Source organism: Panthera tigris, chromosome D3 (genome assembly GCF_018350195.1).
Source record: "Panthera tigris isolate Pti1 chromosome D3, P.tigris_Pti1_mat1.1, whole genome shotgun sequence".
In the NCBI taxonomy this organism is placed as follows: domain Eukaryota; kingdom Metazoa; phylum Chordata; class Mammalia; order Carnivora; family Felidae; genus Panthera; species Panthera tigris.
The window spans coordinates 8,405,471-8,430,049 of NC_056671.1; the positions used below are offsets into that span (position 1 = coordinate 8,405,471).

At 39.6% G+C, this 24,579-nt stretch overlaps 2 protein-coding genes across 10 annotated transcripts in view; one reads left to right on the forward strand and one right to left on the reverse strand.

Moving 5' to 3' along the window:
• The window catches only part of RAD9B (RAD9 checkpoint clamp component B), a 31,883-nt gene extending 27,348 nt beyond the window's left edge, over positions 1-4,535 (forward strand). For 5 of the 8 annotated variants that reach the window (XM_007079599.3, XM_007079600.2, XM_042961938.1 and 2 more), the window contains one exon: positions 1,601-2,285. In XM_007079599.3, the coding sequence (XP_007079661.2) occupies positions 1,601-1,729 (129 nt within the window). In that variant the 3' untranslated portion in view covers positions 1,730-2,285. Of the gene's footprint in view, positions 1-1,600; positions 2,286-2,395 lie in introns of those variants that run through there. The other 3 variants (XR_006209828.1, XM_042961934.1, XR_006209829.1) reach the window with 2 other exon arrangements.
• Positions 4,536-6,159: 1,624 nt separating this feature from the next.
• The window catches only part of PPTC7 (protein phosphatase targeting COQ7), a 34,821-nt gene continuing 16,401 nt past the window's right edge, over positions 6,160-24,579 (reverse strand). Inside the window, exons 2-6 of one of the 2 annotated variants that reach the window (XM_007079657.3) lie at positions 19,785-19,964; positions 14,247-14,445; positions 10,436-10,559; positions 8,646-8,775; positions 6,160-7,533 (exon numbers count right to left, since the gene is read on the reverse strand). In XM_007079657.3, coding sequence (XP_007079719.2) covers positions 7,475-7,533; positions 8,646-8,775; positions 10,436-10,559; positions 14,247-14,445; positions 19,785-19,964 — 692 coding nt within the window. In that variant the 3' untranslated portion in view covers positions 6,160-7,474. Of the gene's footprint in view, positions 7,534-8,645; positions 8,776-9,231; positions 9,321-10,435; positions 10,560-14,246; positions 14,446-19,784; positions 19,965-24,579 lie in introns of those variants that run through there. The other variant, XR_006209860.1, reaches the window with a different exon arrangement.

A 24,579-nucleotide genomic window follows, 5' to 3' on the forward strand; every position in this document is an offset into this window, starting at 1 on the left:
GAAGGAGAGACACTTAAGCAGGCTCCATGTCTTTTTTTTTTTTTTTTAACGTTTACTTATTTTTGAGAGAGAGAGTATGCGAGTGTGGGGTAGGGGCAGAGAGAGAGGGACAGAGAATCCTAAGCAGGCTCTGCACTGTCAGCACAGAGCCCAACGTGGGACTTGATCTCACGCACCGTGAGCTCATAACCTGAGCTGAAACCAAGAGTCGGACGTTTAGCTGACTGAACCACCAAGGTGCCCCTAAAGCAGTGGTTCTTAACCTGGGCGGTTATGCTCCCCAGAAGACACAGAGCGATGTCTAGGGGTTTTTTGGATGTTGCAATTTGGTGGGGGGCGGGGAATGCTACTGGCATCTAGTGGATAGAGGCCGTGGGTGCCGCTCAACATCCCCTGCTGCACAGCACCGTCCCCACAATGAAAAACCCTCAGCCCCAAAATGTCTGTAGTGCTGACTGCGAAACCCTAATTCAAAGGGCGAGCCAGCTGAAAATTCTAAAGGCAACCAGGAGAGTGTGGCAGGGGGAAGGTATGAGAAGAGTCAGTGAGTATCAAATGGGATGAAGACCCCAAATGGTCATTGACAAGGATGTGGTGATTTGGGGTGACCACAAGAACAGTTTGTGAAGTGATGGGGTCAGCAGCTTTTTCAGACAGGATTGAGGAAGAGGAGAAGGAGAAAATGGAGACAGTAAATGCAGACAACTCTACAGCAGAGGTCAGGCAACGGTTGGAAGTGGGGAATGGGATAAGGCTATTTTATATTTTAAAGATGAGAGGGGCGCTTGGGTGGCTCCGTAGGTTAGGTGCCTGACTTCAACTCAGGTCATGGTCTCACGGTTGGAGAGTTGGAGCCTGGCATCAGGCTCTCTGCTGTCAGTGCAGAGCCTGCTTCAGATCCTCTGCCTCCGTCTCTCTGCCCCTCCCGTTTGCTCTGTCTCTCAAAAATAAATAAGTATTAAGAAAAAAAGAGATAAGTGACATTTGATTACAGTGGTGATATTCCTATTCAAGAGAGGAGAGGCCTGGGAGGCAGAGACAGGGAGGGAAGGATTGGCCTTAGCTGGGAGTGGTAGCCTCTGCTGAAGCAGGAGGGAAAGGGAAGATGAATTAGTCAAGTAGCCCGCAGAAGGTCCCTTTGTCTCCCACTGCCTTGGTGTGAGTTTTAATGGCTCAGGCAGGGGGCACCTAGGTGGCTCAGTCGGTTAAGTGTCCCACTCTTGGTTTCAGCTCAGGTCTCATGGTTCGTGAATTTGAGCCCCACACTGGGCTCTGTGCTGACAGAGCTCTACACTCCCTCTCTCTCTGCCCCTCCTCCACTCTGTCTCTCAAAATAAATAAACTTAAAAAAGATTTTTTTTTTTAATGGCTTAGAAGAGTCAGAAGCACATCACTTATCCCAAACTGTGCCTTGAAGTCAGGGAAAGGTTTTGTTTTAGGATGTGCTGGACCAGTCATGAAGGTTTGGGGTGTTCCATGAACCATCACCGTTAATGTTAGGGGACCGTATTGGCCAGGTTTCTGAAAAGGGGCTGGTACCTGGGGCATCTAAGGAGCACTTTCACTTGAATGAACAGTGGAGTAACTTCTTTCCCTCCAGTTTTCTTGCATGTTCTTTGGAGCAGTTTCTTCTGACCAGCAAGAACGCTTCAACCACCCTTTTGACGGTCTGGCAACAGCAAGTGACAGTGAAGAGGACATGAATGATGGCAGTTTTTCCACATTCTAACACTTAATGATGGCTGAATTGGCCCTCAGCCCATTTGCTAGCTCACTTGCAACCTCAGACACGTTTTCACATTTAGTCAATAAAGATATTGTCTTGGCCTTCCTCGAAATGGGGGATGGGTTTCTGCTTTTCTCAACATCATCATCTGGTATAACAGCCATATCTAGAAATAGCTGCTTGTTAAGTGGACATACTTACTTTAAATCCATTATGCTACTTGGGAGGCAGAAGAGTTTTCCCGTGCAGGGAAAAAGCCCATTCGAGTTCTCTAATTCAGTGCACGTTCACACTATAGCTTTTAGCATTTTCTTTGCCAGTTTTTATAAAGGTATTTAGACTTTCTTCAGCAGCTCTTTGGAATGCGTCAATATGGCCTGTGGTCTTGTGACTAGTAGGTAGCTTTTGTATTTGATTGCAAACATTTGAGTTTGGGTGCTTTCAGACAGTTAAAAGTTATGCAATCTTTCCTCGTGTAATGCGTGACTTTTTTTGTTCATTGCTTTTTATACTTTAAGATTTTAAGTAAAACAATCTCTGGCAAAAAAAAGTCTGGAATAAAAATAATAGCTACCCCCCCTCACTTTGGAGTTTTTTTAGGTATTGTAAAATTTTATTTTGTAGCCTTAAATTGTTCTGATTTTCATATGTGGTTTTTACATTTTGCAGTGTGATGCAGAAAAGAATCTAATGGAACTGATGCCAAAAAATTACTTCTGTTATCTGACATAGATCAGCAGCCTCCACTGCCAGGGACCCTAGGTTTGGAGTAAAATGAGGTAGATTACAAATGTCTCTGTTCTTTGTCCGTCTGAGAATCAGCTTCCTACCTGAACAAACAGACTAAAAAATCTGGCACAAAACCATTGTTATGTAATTTTACGCCTGCCTCTCCCTCCCCCAAACCTGTTTAGAGTCCATTATAACCTGACAAACTCTTCTGTAACATCTTACTGTGGAGTCTTTGTGAACCAACACATCACAAGGAAATGTTTAACTGGCAAGCAGTTGTACGTTTTGTGAGGATTTCATACACAAAGGTGGCAGAGTGAATTAGTAAACTTCAGAACTGTGAACAGAGTTCTAACTAAAACCAGAATGAATTTGGCTCTTGTAGCTTAGTCAGTGAGTCAGAGCTACCCACAATAACCTAATAAAAACTCAAGTTCATCCCAAAATGTTCCTCAGTGAATGAAAATGGGCTTTCACCAAGCTTTTTGTGGAAACTGGCAATGCCCACATAATTTTAAGTCCTTTCACACTGTAGGCTAAAGATTTACATATCTTATGCTTACACTGATGATTAACACTGAAATTTCACAAATTCCTAACGATGGCGGATGACTACAGAGAGCAGGTGTACCCCAAGAGTAACCGGAGGTCTCCTTGCAGAGGATGAAGTTTCTGGTTCACTCGCTGAAATGGGCAGAGGGGTGCACGTTGTGAAGGCACCCTCACCAATAATTGCCTGGATGCAGCACAAGTCTGGAAGAGATAGTCACACTATTAAATTGTATGTAATTTGGGTTTTATAATTTGCATACAGAATGCTAAGTTTAAATGACACCAGATTTTTTTGTGGCTTCATTCCATACCATTTTTGGAAGATGCAAAAGCCTTCTCAGTTGGGAAAACATCTATATTTTACATTCAATTATCAGTCCATTTTGATGAATTTTTGAGGCAGCTAAACTGATGTAGTAAACCAGCTGGTGAAAAAGAGCTAAGTGGGATAAACTAGTAAAAGACAGAAAATGATAGCTACAAAGTAAGGAGTACTGCTGGAATGACTAAGAGCCTTGGAAATGAGGACTTGACAGAGATCCACAAAATGCCAAGGGCTGGCGTCTTACGTAGTTAAGGTTCAAATTAAGAGGAGTTAACGCAGGTTAGTATAAATACTATATTTATTAAATATCTTTACAGTTTATTTAAATGTATTTACAGAACTATTCCTGCATAAGTTATATTTCAGACATCCAATTCAGGTCATTGCCTCTTGGGTAAGACAAACAATGATAGTCTCAACAGAAAAAAGCAGCTCATTAGTATACACAAATTCAAATTTGCTTCATTATTTAGCCATCTTTGCCACAAACTACCTGCTAACAGTTAAAATTTTGCCATGGACACTGTTGATGTTTAGTTTGAGAAGTTCAATTTTGCAAAGAATTTTTTTTTAGCAAATAGAATCCAAATCCTTTTCTGCTTCACATTTTCAATTTTATAAGTAGATTTTGCTTTGTTTTTCATATTGTAAAATTTTTTCACTGCAAAATGTGATAGTTTCCAGGGAAATTGGATGCTGTAGCTTCTACCAAAGATAGCTGGTATAAGGTGACAAGGAACCATGAACTTATTCCAGAGGACAAACATTTACAGTTCTAGCCAATCTTGTTTACAATCTCCAAAATGCTCAAAACCGACTCAGTGAATCCCAACAACTCCTGCCTCGTTACTCAAGGTGGTGGGTTGGTGGTACTGAAGGCTACTGTTCTATCCAGAACAAATGCAGCTGACAGGAGAGGACACACTCCTATCACGCAAAGCTAAAATCTAGTTTCTAATCTAGACACAGCCCGCTCCCCAGACATGCATACCTGGAATGGATTCTTTTGTGATTTAGTACCTATCAACCACATCAAGCCAGGACAGTAATTCAGGACAAATAACTTGTTTCCCCCACCCCCATTTCTTCTTTCAGTTTTGAAGAGCCTATGGATTCTACTGCATTATCCATTCAGTAAATTTTTTTGTGCGCAGGCAGCTTAAGTTCACAGGAAGAAATAAGGTTCTGATATGTTTAGAGTGCACATTTTAAAACAGAATAAAATAAAAATTTCAAGCATGTGATAAAAATATTGATTTTTATAATACAGTATTGCTTTATAAATATAGATGGAAAAGCTATAAACTTTACTGGTCTTTGGTGCATCCAGAGAGGGATAAATAATTTGCCATTTGTAAATTAGAAATCCAAATTCTCTTTTGTTATAAAAGTCCATTGGATGAGGCAAATTGTGTGTGTGTGTGTGTGTGTGTGTGTGTGTGTGTTTATACTACTTGATTTAAAATACAACTAACACACACATCAAGTTCAGAATCAGACCCACCAAGTAGTATATCTCAGTCACACCCCCCAGAGACTTGGGTTCTGTGACCTGGAAAATTCCAGTATGGGTCCAGCAGAGCCTCTGATCGCTGGGAGTGGAAGGAGAGTTCCCTGTTAAGCAGCACTTCAACTGACCACTCCCCCCAACCCCCAGTCACAAAATGAAGTGCTCAACACACAAAGGACAGGGCAAAAGAAAATAGAGAAAATACTGTGTCACTAATCTACAGGCCAGGTCCAAAGTCAGTTCCACTGTGAAACTCAATTCTTGTCCTGCTACTTTCAACATCACTGACACAAACGATGTCGGTTTCTAACAGTCATTTCTCAAAAAAAGTAAGTTGATTAAATAAATGTGTTGTGTAAAACACCACCAATCTAGCTTTATAAAGATTGTGTTTGAAGGGTTAAATGAGAGCAGAGGAAAGCCAGTGACTTGAACAGAACTGCTCTTACAAGGAATTAAATGTAGGCATTGGAAAATTAATGCAAAATATATCCAGATCATAAGGCTACATACCTCTGACCAGAAATAATTAAAAACCCAAACAAAAGAACTGAAATTGTCAGTCCAAGTATAAATGTATTCCTTCCAACAAAACCCTTCTGGATGCAACTTTCTTTACTTTTTAAATACACAGAGACTGCAAACAGTTTGTGCAAAATAAATACCCCACCACTTGCCACTCACGCTTCTGTGTTTTATCAAAGCACGATGGCTACTCATTATTTCAACAGTCTCCCCTCCATCCCCCTGCCCAGTCCCCTATCTCCTCTACCAAAGAATTCTGTTTTGTCAAGTTAGGGTAGTTAAGGCATTCTGACATGTAATTAAAGGTGATTCAAAATAGATATCTAACATTATGCCAATTTAGGAATAGTAGATAAATTACTGAACGGCTTACAAATGAATAACTCATTCTTATTATAAATGAAATGCCTGTTACAAGCATGATGCATTGAAATATAGTAATGACATGTACATGGTACATGTTAAACAATTTTAAATAAAACAAAAGCTTGACAGTTACTCAAATATACAGTACAAATTCACAAAACAAAATCTTTTAAAACAAGTTGAGGTAACCTCAAACATAAGTTTTAATGCAATAAACCAGGGAATAAGTATCTCCTTTAGAGAAAGAGACTTTCTGTATTCTCCTCCAGTAGATTCTCATCAGGTTTAATTGCATTCTCATCTATACACCAATGTTACCTGACTTATATATAAAACATGGCTTTAATTTAAGAATTTCTAAATATATATATATATATATATATATATATATATATATATATATATATATATATTTTCTACCACCAAGTTAATGAAGGAAAAAAAACTGACCCAAAAATATATATCTTTACAGCAGTCAACTTGTACACAAACCTTAAAAATAAGTCTGGGCTTGCAGATAAAGGGAAAACTGAATGCAGGGTAGTTTTATAAGGAAACTATACACTGCAAGATGGCTATTCGGAAACTGTAAACATTAAGCTTGATTCAGAAACCCCTAAATTTCTGTGTAGGGCAAATGCAAATGTCAGATCATCACCAGGAGTTTTCCCTGTGGACTCTTGTGCTGTTGCCATCGCCCAAGGTGCTCTTTCCACACAGACTCCCCGAATGTGGTGCACGCTCTACAGAGAGCAAGGCTACTAATGACAGGTCTGACAGGGAGACCAGGAGTAGCACGACTGTAAAAGCCAACAAAATTCAATGTTACAGCTGTCCACTGTGAGGCCTGTGGCCCCGGGACTCCCACACAGGGGCATCGTATCTGACAGCTGGGAGGAACTTCATCCACAACATTAAATTTCTAGGCTTTGAGGAGTTTACAATATTGAATAATATTTCCATTGAAAAATGTTGGTAGGGAGTCTCCCTCACCCCTCCTGCAGATCAGGCCACCAGCCTATGATTTGGACCACTCAATAAACTGCCGAAACTTTCCTTACAGGAGTACAATTAGGCATCTTTTAAAAACCACAGAACATTTGCATCCATAGAACTAAACTGAAGTTTTCTTCCAATTTGTAACAAAAAAGCTCCTGGGATAAAGACTTCATAATCCAGAGCAGTGTTTTAGAGCAGAATTATAAGCCCCTGAAAAAGAGGAGTTTATAATGAAAACATAAAGCCACACCCAATCATCATAACAAAGACTGTATAGTACGTGTGTAACGTTTCTTTTGATGATAATGTATGTTTCTAGTAGATGTACCATAACATACAATTTGTGTTAGACTTTAAAAATCCCTTTTACACACTGTAATTCTGAATTCACGTTACCAACATCATCATTTTCAATGCCTAAACCATTTTGGAAACGCAATAGCCATTTTGGCCTTGAAAACCTCCATCCCATCGGAGAAAGGACAGTAGGAAGTGAAGGCCTATCTTCAAATCTTGATTCTCTTCAAAGCTGCTGGCAGATAATGAGCTAGCGAACAAACGACAGTAGTGGTTCTCCACAAAGATCTCAACCGGGTCTCAAAAAGACAGGCAAAGGCTTACATCACCGGCCATCGAGATCAGTGGCAAAGAAACACGGTCCCGCCAGCAGGATCAGCACATGTGGCAGGGGAGAACTTGGGAAGATGAAAGGAAAGGCCGGAGTTGACACCTAGGCGGCTCAGTCTGTATACTCAGCCACTATTGAAAGAAGGACGGTGATGTCATCTGGCTTTCCACCTAAAATGAAAATGAAAATGAAAATGTATTCAGAGATCTTAAAAGGAAAAGTCAATTAAAAATGTAAGCCTAAGCAGGTACTAGGAGATAAAAGTTTGCCAGTAAGGCAGGTTTGATGTGTCAACATGCTCTAGTAGAAAAGTATTTGATATGGAAAATATCTGATAAAGAGAAATAGTTTTAAAAAAATGACATGTAGTTTAACGGAGGTTTAAAAAAACCTTCGCTGCTTCTTTACCACAGGAGCTCTATCAAAATGGCTACCACATCCTCTGTCTACAGCAATCGCAGTAAACTAGACAAATCTGGTTGGGATAAATTCTGCCTGATGAGAAAGTTACAGGCTTTTACTCACAATCCTAATTTGGACAAACATATCTAATGTTTTGAAACTAGGAATAGTCTTGTATTCTAATCTGCCAAACAGCTATGGCATGTGCTTTTTTCTATTTTAATACTTCCTGGAGGGCTAAGAAATGCTTTACATGTCACAATATTGTACCAGCAAGACACTGACCAACTCCACAAGTTCTGATACGACAGCACAACATGTCACCCCAGCTCTAAGACTGAGCTGCTGGCCTGCTCCCGAAGTTACATATCGTTCAGCAGATAGAAGGACTCTTGAGGCAAGGGCAGTTTAACATTGCTTTCCTCTTCAAAACCTGCTGTGGTAATCTGGCAGGCAAATATTGTCAACGAGTCCCACAAGGCCAGAGGAAGGGAGAAGTGAAATGTCAGACCCGTGAAGGGCAGAATGTTAAGCTGTTAGGAATGTCCAGGGCCTCTAGGCAGACTTAGAGGCCTTTTGGGCTCAGGTCCAAGCAGTGCAGTGGTGGCAATAAAGGGCTTCAGGTTCCGCCTGCCTCTACAGCCAATGGAGTTCAGTTCTGGAGGGCATCCTCTGTGGGGAAGACACGATGACAGGTACTTGCTCTTGTCCTTCAGTGCTAGGGCCTGCTGACCAGGCTCAAAGCCACGGGCTCCCAACTGAAGAGGAGAGCTTACCGGTCTCACCCCAGTGCTCTAGTTTACCTCACCCCACAGCCCAGAATGCTCCCATCCGACTATGTCCCCAGTTGGTCCCTATGACCTTCCTAAGGAATGCTTACCTCTCACATTCAATCCATTGTCACATGCAAACTGTGCAAAAGGTGACATATAATTTGGGTCATAGGCCAGCTCATGGGCTTGCTCAGCAATGCTTCTTGCCGTCTGTTGTATACTCTCATAATTTGAATTCTAAGACGAAAGGATGAGGGAGTTATTTTTACACAATGCCTCGTAGGATTTCTGCACACAAGTACATACGCTTTTTGTAAATACCACTTTTTGAGACAGTAACATTTATCTAGCCACAGTTTCCAGCATTTCAGTTTTTACTCTAGAGAAGACATTAAAACATTACACCTTCAGTAAAATGAACAAGGCCACCAGTGCTGCCTGCACAAGATGTCAGTCAGATGTCATTCTTTGCTCAGGTGGCCTTGGGCCCTGAAGGTTGGATTTCCGTTTCTGCTTTTTTTCCCATTTGGAATTCTTAAGGTATTCTTGCTAAAACTGGACAGGACTGAAAAGGTGGATTTTGATAGCACTTCAGGGAGGACCTCAAAAGTTTCCTTGCTTAGGAATGCGACCCTGGCCAACCACACAGTTTGCTCTCCAAGTAAGAGCTGCCAGGTGTCCTATTGAAAATACCTTTAGAATTTTATATCATGATGAAAGATTCTTGTTTAGCTGTGTGATCTTGATCCATACCCTTATCCTTGCTGCTTCAACCTCCTCATCTGTAAAATGGGGATGGGAAACAAGGTCCACTTTAGCTCTAACATGCTAAGACTCGGAATAGTTTTAGTATAAATAAGTAACAGGCTTCTGCTTCAATGTCGCTTCCTCAAAGAGGCCTTCCCCGGCCAATCTTTCTAAAACAGCAGCTTGTTTTATTCTCTGTTCCTTCACCCTGCTTTAGTTTCTTTCTAAGCCACCAACATTTATTATATATTTCTTTCTTTGTATTATCTTTCTCCACTACAATGTCAGTTCCATATGCAAGGAATGTGTCATTTCTGCTTACCACCCTGTCACCACACAGAGCACAGGGCCAGCTCCATATAAGCACCTGACCTTTACTATATCCCACAGATGGGGCATGACACTAAGGACCTCGTATATATGGTCTTAGTCTATAAATTATAATAGCATTGTGGTGAGGATTAACTAAGACCATGGTACTCCCCCCCCCCCCCATTTTAAAGGTGAGGAAAATATTGCTTAAAAAAAGTTCAGCAACTTACTTTAAGTCATAACTGCTTACTGGTAAGGACCTAGGAAAAGACTAATTTTCCCCAGAGTTAGTACTTTTACAAAGCCAGGAAAATATGGAAAAACTGGTTTTCACTTCCTTCCACTCTCTATATGGGCCAAGTCTGAACTTTTAGTTACTGGGACAGCTCAGATGACATCAAGGCCCTAGCTGCCTGTTGCCCTTGGCCTGGCTGGCTCTAGTGTGGTGATTTCTTGTCTTTCCTGACCTCAACACCTGCCGAGTCTGTTAAGAAATAAAAGGAGAAAAAGACAACCAGGAACCAGCACCATTAAAATACAATTAAAAATACAAGAAATGTCTCATCTGGACTTTCCTACCTTTACCACTTTTTTTTTTTTTTTTTTTTTTAACCTTTACCACTCTACTAAAAGGTGTAGGTGGGAAACCTCTTTTTTTCTCAAGTGCTCCAATTGTGACTATTTCCATTTACAATTGCTTGAAAGACCAGAACTATTATTTCTTTCCTAAATTTACAAGAGTCCTTTCCTACAAAAAGAGATAATACAATTGTACCAATAAAACTTAGCTGCCCAGAGAGGGCCTCTCCTTCCACGAACTAACCTTTGAGTTAATTACCTTTAACTTTTTTAGCTCCTGAAGGATCATATAATCAGGCATGTTGTCAAAAAGTCCATCTGTTGCCGTCAGGATAATGTCTCCTAACTGGACATCAAAAGACGTGCTATCAGCAGCATCCGGGCTGTGACAAGGACAGGGTAGGGGCAAAGTTACAAGAGGCCTTCAGAGATATGGTGAAAGTTTCCAACAGGCACTATGTTATATTGTAATGAGGCTATAAGAAAAACTAATTTATAGTAACAGAATAAAAAATAAAAATTAAAAAAAAAACAGTCACAGGGCGCCTGGTGGCTCAGTAGGTTAAGTGTCAGACTTTGGCTCAGGTCATGATCTCACGGTTCACAAGTTCGAGCCCCGCGTCGGGCTCTGTGCTGACAGCTCAGAGCCTGGAGCCTGCTTTGGATTCTGTGTCTCCCTCTCTCTCTGCCCCTCCCCCGCTCGCGCTGGCTTGCTCTCTCAAAAAAAGAATAAAAAACATTAAAAAAAAAAACCCCAGTTGTTCTGAAATTCCTAACCTTGAAAAAAATTAATTGAAAAATCTGATATAAATGTTTCAAAAGCTTAACTGAAACTACCAAGTAAGACTGAATTTGATGATTAGTCACATATGGCTTAAAAGGAGGAAGGGTTCTCTTCTGAGTCAGAACTAACATGCCTCTAAAAGCCTAGTAGAAATGAGTCTTTATTTCCTAATTCTTTAGAGCCAAATTCCATCCTCTCTTATTCATTTTCTACTCATCAGTTTCCCTGCAGGCTTGACTGTGGCTCTCAGGAGGCTGCCTTAATAGTGTAACAAGAGAGCACCATGGAAGAGAGCATGCAAATCCTGTAAGAATTAATTCACATGAAATACCTACAATGGTATGTCTCACTATAGTGCCAGTAATCACTAGTATTATTACTACTAGATTAGTATTAGTATGGACTAGTAAGGCAGAGTAGGGACTGTGTGTCTCCAGGGCTTAAAGAGTGCTCATCATGTAAGTTTTTTTTTTTTTTTTAACGTTTATTTATTGTTGAGAGAAAGAGAGAGAGAGAGAGAGAGAATGAATGCAAGCGGGGGAGGGGCAGAGAGAGAGGGAGACACAGAATCCCAAGCAGGCTCCATCCAGGCTCTGAGCCGTCAGCACAGAGCCTGACACGGGGCTCAAACTCACAAACACAAGATCATGACCTGAGCTGAAGTCAGACACTTAACCAACTAAGCCACCCAGGCACCCTGTCATCACCTAAGTATTTAATTATTAGTATACCTGGTGCAAAGTAGGTCTTCAAGAAATATCTAATAAGTGAAGAAACAAAGTAACCCTCCAAATTGGGAAAAACTGTTTAACACATTGTTAATGAAGAGAGGAATGTACAGACATCGTGTGCATGTGTGTGTGTGTGTGTGTGTGTGTGTGTGTGTGTGTGTGTGTGTGTGTGTGTAGGGGGGGTAGATTCATAAGCACAGACACTTCCATATGCAGAGAATAAATCTGGAAGGACACAAAGAACAGACAACAGTGGCTGAGGAGAGAGAATGTATTGCTGGGGGATGGGATAGGAGGTAGATTTTTCACTACATCTTTTTGTATGCAACTTTAAAAAAGATAGATGGGAGTGGTTTTTTGTTTGTTTTTCTGTGATAACACCTGATGAAAACAGATACAAGAAGTGGAGGGGGACGGGAATCTCAGGTGGGGAGAAAAGATCATATACTCAAAGAGTCAATGGCCCTCTCCCAAAGGCTGGTTCTCAGCCATCTCCAAAGGCCAGCTTCACTGAATCCAAGCCTCCAAGGTGAAGGAAAGGTGAAATATCTAATAATCTGCCTTAACCTGTAATTAGGGAACAAATGCAAAGAAAAAAATTTATACACTGATCCAGAAAGGAGAAGCCAGACCCAAGTACCCTGAGCTTGACAGAAAAATCCCACAACTTGTTTGTGTAACTGATATGTTATAAAATATGTGAAGAGAAAACATAAAAACCCACCCACCCACGCCTGCTGGGGATTTATACAAAGTGCACCGAGAAAATTTCTGGTTCATCTACTCCTGACTGAGGAAAAGAAGTAGCACATTTCAAAGTTCTGTGATGGGCTTTGGCTTACACATATCACTTACACATTTATATCACAAATATTTTGTAAAGACAGCAAACCAAAAGGAAACTAAAGGAAACCTGTAAATTAAGGAAAAATTATACTTTATAGATATGAGGAACTGAGTAACAAAAGAAATGTCCTTCAGCAGGAGGAAAAAAGACTGTAAAACTGGTGGAAACCAGGTCGATTTCTTCTGTGGAATAAAGAGAAACAATGCAAGACACTTCACAGTTGCTCAGACTTTGGAAACGAATCAGATTCTAGAAGTTTAGATTAATGACCAGGTTGGCAGTGAAGCTCTATTTTATGCTGAGGTTTTTCTTCCCCAGGAGTGTCCTTTGCTATCCTGCCTGTGCGAGACTCGCTACCATTGGACGGTTTGTCCTCTTCTCCCAACACTCCCACCCATGAGCTTGGTGTTCCGCCAGCTGCAGTTTTGCCCGTTTTGATTGAACATACTGTGCTGCTGGAAACTTTTGACTGCACTGAAACACGAGCTGAAGTCACATGCTAGCAAGCTGTCTGTGGGCTCCAGGGGGAAGCAACCTCCACCTCGCTGGCAGGCCAGAGCGCTGCCCCGACCAGACTGTCCCAAAGATAGCGTGTGAGGTATGGCAGGGCAGCTCTAGCACTCAGATGCCAAAATAACAAGAATCAAATAAGGGAAAATTAAAACACTGCTCTCTGTAACTGTTAGCTGAGCTTGGTATCTACCACCCCCTGGGGTTCTGCTTTCTCCTCACTCCAATATGGCTAATATGAATGTATGTTAGAGCCAACTGAAGAAGGGACTATAATGAAATATTCTTCCAATTATGGTAGCATACCTTAATCTGAAAGTAAAAAAATGCTTCCCTCTCTCTAGGAGTCAGCAACAGACCTAGATGGACAATCCTGAATACCTAATTATACAATATACTCATTCCAGTTTAAAAGATGGCAGTAATAATCATTCTATCTTAGTTTGCACTCAAAATCTGGCTTAATAAGAACTATTAAGTAGAGACAACAGAGCTTTGCAAGACTACTTCTATTTTTACAAAAGGTTCATTACCCATTTTACAACATTCATGAATCATAATCATAATCTGGCACAATCAAATATGTTTGTGCCAGGTCCCATAAGGTTGTTAAAGGAAGAGGAATCTGAGACTGTCTTAGCTTTATTCTGTACTCTGATCTTAGGAAAGATAAACTGTAAAAGTTGATTCAGAAAAGTAGTTATTGTCTTGAAAGGTCTTGACAATTTAAAAGTTCTATTTGATGCATATAATAGGAGGCCCTGAGAATCAGGAAGTCATTCTGATAAATAAAGCAGATGTCTGTTTGAACTCTTCCCTAACAACATATGCAAATTCTCACACGGGCAGTGGCATGCATAGACAATGATTCACTTCTCCAGCACGATTTAACAAATATAACCGTATATACCATGTTGGTCTTGGTATGAAAAACTGATACTCTGTAAGCTTGAAGAATATTTTCAGTCTTGTCAAATTATTGGGTGTTCGTTAGAATTCAACTTGGCTGTAATAGCCAGCAAAATATCTTTCAAAGTCAAACTAAAAGATCTTTTTGATGAGAACATTCTCAATGTGCCTTATGTCATATGAGAACTGAAAATGCCCATCTCCACTGTAGGTAAAGGGGGATGGGAGGAGGATGTGGGCGAGCCATGTCCTACTGGTTCTTAATGTAATGGCCAAGAGGGGAGATTACCTGTCACTCAGGACGACTCCCTCGGCTTCAGGTGGTGCAATTGAGAGCTGGAATGGAGTGTTGAAGTAATGCTGCTGCTCATCTGATCGGTGCACAACTTCACCACCCCTGACAACCAAGAAGCCCGAATCGCCCAGGTTTGCTGTGTGTAAGCGGTGGCTAGTTCTGTCCAGCACCACAATGCAGGCAGTACTGCTACCTAGAAACAAAAATGATCCCCGTTTAGTTTTTCTTTCTACCTTCCTATCTTTGCATCCACATTTTTATCACATCACCCCAAAAAGCAATATGCCACGACTGGAACCTCCTTTGCCTATCTTAGTCGTGCTCCAAATCTCCGACAAGTGTCAACAGTAACCTGATCAGGGTCAACATAATAGGGAGAGAAATATTACACATAGTAAGCAGGCCCCTGAATCTGAATTCTTTCATTTGCAGAGACAGAAAACAATAAAAATGGCTGGTATCTAACCATACTTTTTTCATTTCAATAGCACTATAATCTGTGCCAAGTGCTCAAAACCATGTTGTTGAAATTTTAAGTTTTAATACTTAAATGCCAGAATAAGAATGTTATGTTTTCCTGACATTTCTCATTAGTCATCAGCAGGAAGCCTTCTCCATGAAATTCACTAAAATTTAAGAGGGCACATAACTATAATAACCAGATTTCCATCTGTTGAGGTCATGAAGAACCTTCATCAAAGACTGACTTGCTATGAAGTGACAAGACCAATTTTTCTCAGGTAGCCTATGGGATCTACCTGTTGACCTTACAGAGACCATTAATGTTCAGAGAGAAGCGAGCATGTCCAAGCAGAGAGCAAAAGCTTCTGTGTAGCTTTGCAGCACACAGCTCACATGACCTTCTGCAGATTGAAAAGCTGATGTACCACCAGTACGACTGCTTTCAAGTACTAAAATTTAAACTTATACCTACAGAAAAAGTGGCAAAATAGAAAAACAGTTCACCAAGAAGAAAATGTAAATGGTCTTTAAATATATGAAAAAATCATCATCACACTAGTAGCCATTTTGCCTATTAGTTTAACAAGAGTCCAAAAAAAAAAAAAAAGAAAAAAAAAATCCTGCGTGGTGTTGACAAGAGTGCAGGGAACATGGTCATTCTTATTCCATGATGGTGGGAGGGTAAAACTAAACAACCTTTCTGAAGGGCAATACAACATTGGGAAATGTGTGTATCACTTGATTTAGCAATTCCTAAGAAACAACTAGAGATGTAAACAAAGTAAGCACAAAAGCATTGTCCAAGAACTAGAAACAACCTCAACATTTGACATTAAGAGACTGGTTAAATCAGTTACAGCACCTCCAGGAGGATGTAGCAGCAGGAGGCTGCACACTATCACAGAATACTTAGCAGTACAGACTCTGCGGTCAGCCTGGCCCCATCTGAATGCTGGCTCTGTCGCTTACTCACCTGGTGACCCGGGGCAACTTACTTAACCTCTTTGCACCTCAGTTTCCTAATCTACAAAACAGGGATAACAGTACCTACCTCTTAGTGTAGTTTGTGAGGATAAAGTTAGTTAAAGCATGTCAAACACTTACAACACATAGTAAGTGTTAGCTATCTGATAGTCACTAAAATTGTTAAGAGAAATATATTTGCAAATGAAAGATAACTTAAGCGAAACAAGCAGATTACAAGTTGGCATTAAAGTTTCCTTAAATAGGGGCGCCTGGGGTGGCCCGGTCGGTTACGCATCCGACTTCAGCTCAGGTCATGATCTTGCGGTCCGTGAGTTTGAGCCCTGCCCTGGACTCTGTGCTGATAGCTCGGAGCTTGGAGCCTGCTTTGGCTTCTGTGTCTCCCTCTCTCTCTGTCCCTCCCCCACTGGTTCTCTTGCTTGCTCTCTCTCAAAAATAAACATTAAAAAATTTTTTTTAAGTTTCCTTAAATAAAAAGTGTTCTCAAACTTAAATTGTAATTCAAAAAAAGTAAAATTTAATGTAATTTTAAAAAGATAATAGTAGACAAAAGCTAAACTGTTAAGATGCCTGTTAAAAGCAAAATGAAAAAAAATAAACAGGCTGTGGAACCAGCTGCGTTAAATCCCAGGGCTCCATTATTTTCTAGCTGTGTGACTGTGGGCAAGTCACTTATTCTCTCTAGGCCTCAGTTTCTTCCTAACAAAATGAGAAACAGAAGTACCTATGAATCTATCTCATGGGGCTGCTGTAAGCACACGGTAGATGCACAATTCATATTACCGTTATTCTATGCACAAACATACCCAAAAGAAAAATCAGGGAGCATAATCACTAAAATATTAAGTTTCCTTAGTGGGATTATGGGTAATTTATTAATTTTTCCTTAATAAAAATGTGTAAGTTAATATAAAAACACTTAAATTAAAATATTTATCTCATCATAATGTTCAGAAATTCCATTTCCTTGTTATCTAATCGGACACCTTAACGCTAAGCTATTTAGTCGCTAGCCACTAAACATCAGAGAAAAACACAGCACTGTAACGAACTGGCAGTGCCACCAGATAATCTGCATAGCTTACGTTAAGATCACCAATTACCTTTCCTTCCTAACTCAATGCACAAAAACTCCAATCACTTTTCATTAATAGAATCACCACACAAAAGGTCTTCTGAAAGCTGATGGGATTAATCTGAGGACGAAAAATGACAGATGAGTAGCACAGCCTTGAAAAAACTGGGGCAGGAAGGACTCATGTTGACTCATTATTACTCACTGACAAACCCAGGCTATTGTTTTGCCACCCCTGTGGCCGTCATGGTCACCTGCTGAGTTGGAGTCAAAACGGTCCTTGTGAATGACAGAGCTTTAACACGCAAAGCAGCACAAATGAAGGTAAGCCCAGTGTTACGGAATCATCTGGATTTGGGAGTATATACTCCTCCTCTGCCTCTTCAAATAACTGATGTGTGCACATGGCTCGGGCCCTGAGAGCCTAATCCTGGAATACATTATTCTTGTGTATTTGTAGAGGAACAAGCAGGAAATGAAGAAAAAAAGTGCTGAGGACAACAGGGTCAAGATGTTCAGACCACTGACAATCCACACAGGGACCCAAGCAAATCACTCATGCTAAAATGGAAATAATTTTTATCACTGGCCCCTAATTTTGTAAACTACTATGGAGCCTTTTGTGCAGTAAAGAAAGAACCTTATTATGACTCACCCCCTCAAATTCTTAAGATATGTTGGTTTTATAAGACCTAACTCCACTTACAGTTTTCTGAGAAATTATATATTGACAATTAGCCTGTGATGCCGACCTGGATATCAAAGCAGCTAGAAATTCTTAAGAAATGAGTAGTTGACCTTTATATTGGAATTGTGTTATAGGCTTTTTAGCAATTCCTGGATTAAAAAAAAAAAAAGATTTACCTAAAGTTATCATTATTTGCGGTTGTATCAGAGGCTCAGTAAAATTCAGCAGGCTGTCTTCGCCAAAAGATGCTTGAGTTTAAACAGCTTAAAGGAGTGTAGATTAGGTGAAAGAAGCGTGTATGTATCAAACATGGTAATGAAGGATTATTTCAATATGTCTTTTAGGAGAAAAGAAGTGATTATAATATTCAATGTAAGAAAACTTCTAATATGTCCTTACATTTATTTTAAGACCTTCCAACTACATGAGGGTAAACAGGAAAGGAAGGAGGGATAAGAAAGAAACATAGCAAAAAACAAAGCTAAAGCTTTCAAAGTACAAAATCAGGATAGTTGGGGCGCCTGGGTGGCTCAGTCGGTTAAGCGGCCAACTTCGGCTCAGGTGATGATCTCGTGGTCCGTGAGTTCAAGCGCCGCGTCAGGCTCTGTGCTGACAGCTCACAGCCTGGAGCCTGTTTCAGATTCTGCGTCTCCCTCTCTCTGACCCTCCCCTGTTCGTGCTCTGTCTCTCTGTCTCAAAAAAGAATAAACGTTAAAAAAAAAAAAAAAAAAAAAAAAAGATCTTTAAAAAAAAAAAAAACAAAATCAGGATAGTTGTTGCTTTGCAATTGCTCATTCCAAGTTGCAGTGAATTGATAGGGGGTGTCGGCAAAGGACTCACGGGAACAAGCAGGAGTTGGGACCTGGAATCTGTGTCTATAGGCTCTTTGTCAGATGTTAGACTTTTAGATAGTATTCTGCAATGCCCTCTTTCCCTCAACATGCTTCTGAGTATTGCATGAAGCTTTGAGTTGTTCCTTTTCACAGAAAAAGATCTCTCCATTGAACAAATGAAGCAAGGGGGTCAGAGGTTAAGTAGTTTTCCCAAAGTCATATGGAAAGTTGACAGAGGTGCTAGAAATAGAATCTAGGGTGTTTCACTGTGCCAGGCAAGCTCCAGATTGCATGTCCAAAATAGCGGATTAAGACAAAGCGGTATATTGAAACCTCAAGACAAGGTTTCTCTTCAGTTAGAAGGAAAACAAGCTGATTAGTCACAGCACTAAGACAGAAGATGGCAGCATGATAAAAAGAACGCCTTCTTATAAAAGATTTAAATTGAAGGCAAAATTTTACAACATGGAAATCTCCATTAACACTGATCAGAGGCTGATTTTAAAAATGGATGGTGACTGGGAAGGAGGCTACTTCTACTAACCAGAAAGATGCTGGCAATTAGCAGAAACTTAATAACAGCCTTCTGAGAGCTTGCTCAGAAGGCTGGGTAAGTTGTTGGGTAAGTTCCCAGGAAACCATTTAACAAACAAATGTAGAAGCTTTGGCCAAAAGATGCTCTATTAGCACACCAGATAAACACACACTAGATATTTGGAAGTTTTCTAATACAAGATTAATGGGGATCTATTTTGTGTCATGCTAACTCACAGACTAATCAGCTACCTGCTAGCAGTCTAGGGTACCTAAATGCAACTTGAACTCCCCACAGGTAATCAACTTAATTTTACATACCCAATCCCATTCCCTTTCTTCCTCCCCTGGAGAGGACCACTATCCTGAACTATACAACCACTTACTTTTCTTTCTTCTTTTATCACATTTTGGAAACCCTGAACAATATGGTTTTACTTATTTATGTTTCTGAATTTGAAATGTGGAATTAAACTGTTAGGTGATATTCCACAATGTTCTATTTTCCCTCAACATCATGTTCCTGAATATTGCGTGCAGCTTTAAGTTGTTCCTTTTCAAAATGCATTTTTCTACAGTAAATGGACTTTCTAGATTTGTTCTGAGTCTTCTGCTGTTATATGAGCATTCCTGTACCTATCTCTTGGTACACGGATATGCAAGAGCTTCTCTGGTCTAGGGTATAGACCTAGGAGTGGAACTGCTATGTCATACACTCTGTTTACATTTAACTTTATTCCATAATACCAAATTGTTTTCCAAAGTGGCCGCACCTATTTACATCCCCTCCAAGCAGTAGTACTTACGTATAGAGTGAGAGAAGCTCAGAGCTTTTCTATCAAACTCTGCTTAATAAAGAGCCTCAGAAAAAAAGGTGGGTTGCCAAGTGATTTTCTTGGTTTTGTTGACCATCTCCTGAGCTTCTTTAGAGGAAAACACACAGCATAGCTACTTACCAAGCAAGGGTACTTTATTTTGCAGCAACTCACAGTAGCTCGTGGTGAGGATTCCAATGGGATTACTTGGGACGAACCGTCCTTCTTTTACTAACCGTTCACATGTCCGCATTAAAGTCCCTGAGAACTGAGATGGATCAACTCCATAGTCTCTCCATCCTCCTACACCATCTGCAACCCCTAAAAACAAAACAAAAAAATTACATTGAAAGGATGTTCTTACTGACCTCTCAGGAATTTTTATCCTGTCTCCTACTAACAGTTAATTTTACTACATACTAGTACATGTATTTACCCTGGAATTCAGAATGAAAAGTGCTCATATTTAATGTATTATACACTAAAGGGCACCTGGGTGGCTCAGATGGTTAAGCGTCTTGACTTCTGCTCAGGTCATGATATCATGGTTCGTGGGTTTGAGCCCCACATCAGGCTTGGTGCTTGCTATCAGTGCAGAGCCTGCTTCAAATCCTCTGTCCCCCTCTCTCTCTGCCTCTTCCGTGTGTGCTCTCTCTGTCTCTCTCTCAAAAATAATGTATTATACACTAATACTCCTAATTCACATTCTCTACTTAGAATTCAATCTTTCATAAATTGATGAATAAATATGTGTGTTACCACAGGGTGGCATTGCCTATTAGCCAAGAGTTCAACTTCAGCAGGATTATCGTCTTCGTATAGAAGTATTTATGTTATTACTGTGTTCTATTTTATAAGAATGAAAACTGATTTTTTAAAAAAATGCTGATGATAGTGATAATACAACTGAGCCAGAGCTGGCAATCATTCAGGATATCAAACACAGCAAACTCTAACTTCAAATTTTGGTCAATAACTATGAAATAAAGAAATAATTAAAAACATATCCCATCCTCTTTCCTCCTCCCTCAGAGACAGCCACTATTCCGTACAGGTCAGCACTAATACAACAGCCACTACCACAAGTGACTCCTGAGCCTTTGAAATGGTGCTGATCCAAATTAAGAAGTCCTCTGAGTATAAAACACACATTGGATTTTGAAAACTTAGTATAAGAAAAGGGTAAAATATCTCACTAAATTTTTATATTGATTACATGTTGAAATAATATTTTGGATATAATGTGCTAAAGATTAAAATTAATTTCACATGTTTCTATTTGTTTTATCAATGTGAATACTAGGAAATTTAAAATGACATGTGTGGTTCACCTTTTTTTTTTTCCCCAAGAGAGAGAGAGGGTGAGAGAGAGTATGCAGAGGGGAGAGGGGCAGAGGGGAGAGGGGCAGAGGGAGAGAAAGAATCTTAAGCAGGCTCCACACTTAATGTGGAGCCCAATCCCACAACCCTGGAATCATGACCTGAGCTGAAATCAAGAGTCAGACCCTCAACCGACTGAGCCACCCAGGGGCCCCTCACATTGTACTTCCATTGGATAGCAATGGTATTGAGATTTGCATGGGTCCATAGAGCTGCTGATGAGTTCAGAGTGTACACAAGACTCCTTTATCAAAAGGAAACTAGTGTTTAAGAAAGTCAGTAAGACACCAAAGTCAACATCATACTACCTCCTATTCAACTCCTTACAAAACCCAAAGCTAGTTGTTCAACATTAAAATCAATTTCTGTCTGCTAAATTTAAATGAACTGAGGGAACTAAAAGATCAGATATATATATACATTATTAAGGCTTTAAATGACCATATATCAACCTTTCTGGAAGGACCTATAAGAAGTATTAATAGTAGTTTTGGAAATAAGAGACTGAAAATGATCAGTGAACAAATGGTGAGACTTTAGCTTTTTAACTTCATACTGTTCTGAACTATTTAAAACTTATTTTTATAATGATTATGTATTGATTTTATAATAAAAATATTAGGAATTTTATAATTTTTAAGGCTTGCTGAGCATTAAACATCCTCCCCACATACATATTTACATTTTTGTATGTTCAACTTTCACACACATTTTAAAGAACTTATTTGGTACAAAAGTAGGAGAGTGTCTGTCTATATATGCATCCTGAAAAGACTGGCTTAACATGAAATGGACCCAGAAAAACCAAACAAACAAATATGAAATGGACACATGAAACTCTGTTTTCTGGTGACTGCATTTCTCAAACAGAAGTGGAATACATCCTGAAAAAAAATGAGAGGAAACATAATCGGAAGAGAGTATAAGGAAGGTGGCAAGCAACATCCCTCTTAGGACAGCAACTTTTCCCTTTATGACCAACCAGTAAGCAAAATTTCACTACGGGGCAGTTCCAAATTAGTTGATTAAATGATATGGTGTCTGGGATTTATTTCAAAACAATAGGGGGGAGGAGTGATGGAGGAATGGATGAAATAAGATTGGCCATGAGTGGAAAACTATAAAGTGGAATGAGAAGCACTCTCATTTCTCTACTTTGATATATATTTGAAATTTTCCGTTATACAAATTTTCCACTATACATTATTTAAAATTTCCATTATTATTATCAATGATAATAAGAAAGAAAAAAGATTCTTCTGCTGGCTGTGTGGAGAGCAAGAGCAGAAAAAGGGGACGACTCAGGAATCTATCTTAGTAACTCAGCGGTGAAATGGTGGCAGTGCAGTCAGTGTACAGAGATTGGAGATCCAGTGAAACAGAAGGACTCATTGGGGTACTGGATGGAGGTATAGCAGTGGCGGAGAAAGGCAAGTATCAAGGATGACTGAGGTCTACCCTACCAGGAAGAAGTATCACTTTTTTGTTTTTCAAGCAATTTTGAGGATATCTGGAAATTTTTCACAGAATTTAAGATAGTTTAATAGGAACTTCTTTTGAGGAATTCTTATTGGGGGTAAGATTTCACCATTATTTTATTTTTTAAAGATTTTATTTTTAAGTAATTTTTACACCCAACATTGGGCTTGAACTCACAACCTGAAGACCTACAGCCACATGTTCCACCGACTGAGCCAGCCAGGTACCCCTCACCATTATTTTAAATGCAATAATTTGTGTTAATTATAACCGTTGCAACTTCATCTGATGAATCATTTGTTCTTTTCAAATTACTGCCTGCTTGAGGAAAGAATTTCTTTTTAACCAGTCTCTAAGAGCCACAATTAATTTTAAATACAAAGTGGTTTCATCTGCAAATGCCCTTCACAAGAAAACCATTAAAATCTGAGATAACGTTGAGAGTTGATCCTGGCACTCACTAAATAATCTGTCAGCAGGTTATAGAGTCTGACCTGACACAGCTCTTCAACATTAATCAGATTTCTCCCAGAATAGAGTGTAACCTTTCAAGCACCTGTTTGCTTTTCTACGGGAAAAAATCCTAGGCAAAGCTCCACTGGAGAAATCTCTTTAGGGCAAGAAGGAGATTCAAAAAGCCTATAAACTGTTCAATAAAGCTGTGGGAAAAAAACGCCTTAGTATACATAAATAATTTACTCACAAAGAACAAGTTATGTAATAGGAAGAGTCATATTTGGGATTAGAATCAGGCTAAAACCAGAATGACCTACCACATGTATATTTGAAACCTAGTTTAATTCATATTAGGCAATTATTTCTACAAGGAAATGAGTATTTCCTCTCATGCACAAGCAAAAGCTTCCATCCACAAAGGAATAACACCTTTTAAACAGTGGAATTAATCCAGATATAAAGAGAAATTTCACTCAGAATACATTTCAAAGGTAACGAAAACAACTGTTAAAGGAGAGATTGCTTAAGATCCCAAAGATATGAAACGGCAAATAAGAACATACCTAAGAGCAAAGGGAGACCACAGCAAATACTAGAAGCGGGGCTGAGGGAGACACATCCTACCTATGAGAAAGCAGTTCACATTCTTAGTGGGCAGCAACTACTCACACAGGAACTAGACACACAGCTCCCACAGATGCTGCTATAGGAGGGTCAAGAACAAATGGTTAATGCTCATGGTGCCCTGTGGGAATGGAGCAAGCCTTCGCTTATAACATTCAGATTAGGCCCTGGAAGGTAAGTCACTTCCACAGGCAAAGGAAAGTAATAACAGGAAAAGAATGGTAGACAATTAGGTGTGGCTGGGGTTTGGGTGCTGAGAAGTTAAGTTGAAAAATGCAGGGCAGGAGCTGAAGTTGTGGGCTCAGAGTTGTGATCCAAGAACTTTAAACTTTACGCTATAGACTTGAACTGATACGGGAGCTATTAGATACATGTGGCTACTGAGTTTGAAATGTGGCTAGTTTGAATTGAGATGTGCTGTTAAATGTAAAATAACACTGGATTCCAAAAATGTAGTACAAAAAAACTATAAAATACTTCAGTGATAGTTTTATACTGAATAGGTTGAAATGTTTTAGATATTGTGGGTTAAATAAAATATATTAATTGAAATTAACTGCAACTGTTTCATTTTTACTCTTTTAAATGTGGCTACTACAAAATTTAAGATTACATTATGTAGTTTACAGTATATATAGCACTGCTATAGACAATAAAGTCATCAAGTTTCCTGGGTAAAAGTGATCTAATCTAATCTATATATATATTTTTTTCTAATCTATATTTTAGAAGAATAATACTGATAGCAGTGGAGAGAATGGGTTGGGAAGAGGATGGAGGTCAGGCATCAGCTGCAAGATTTTAGTTTAGACGTAATGAGAAAAATAGAATACTCACTAGAAATACAAAGGAATGAATACAGAAAGACACCTGGACTTGATATCAACGTATTTTATGTCAACAGGTTTCTGGATTTCAGGAATGAGTATTGATTAGATGACTCTCCAGTTGGGAAAGGAGTGGAAATGCCTCTAGAAAATATTGAATTGTCTTGGGT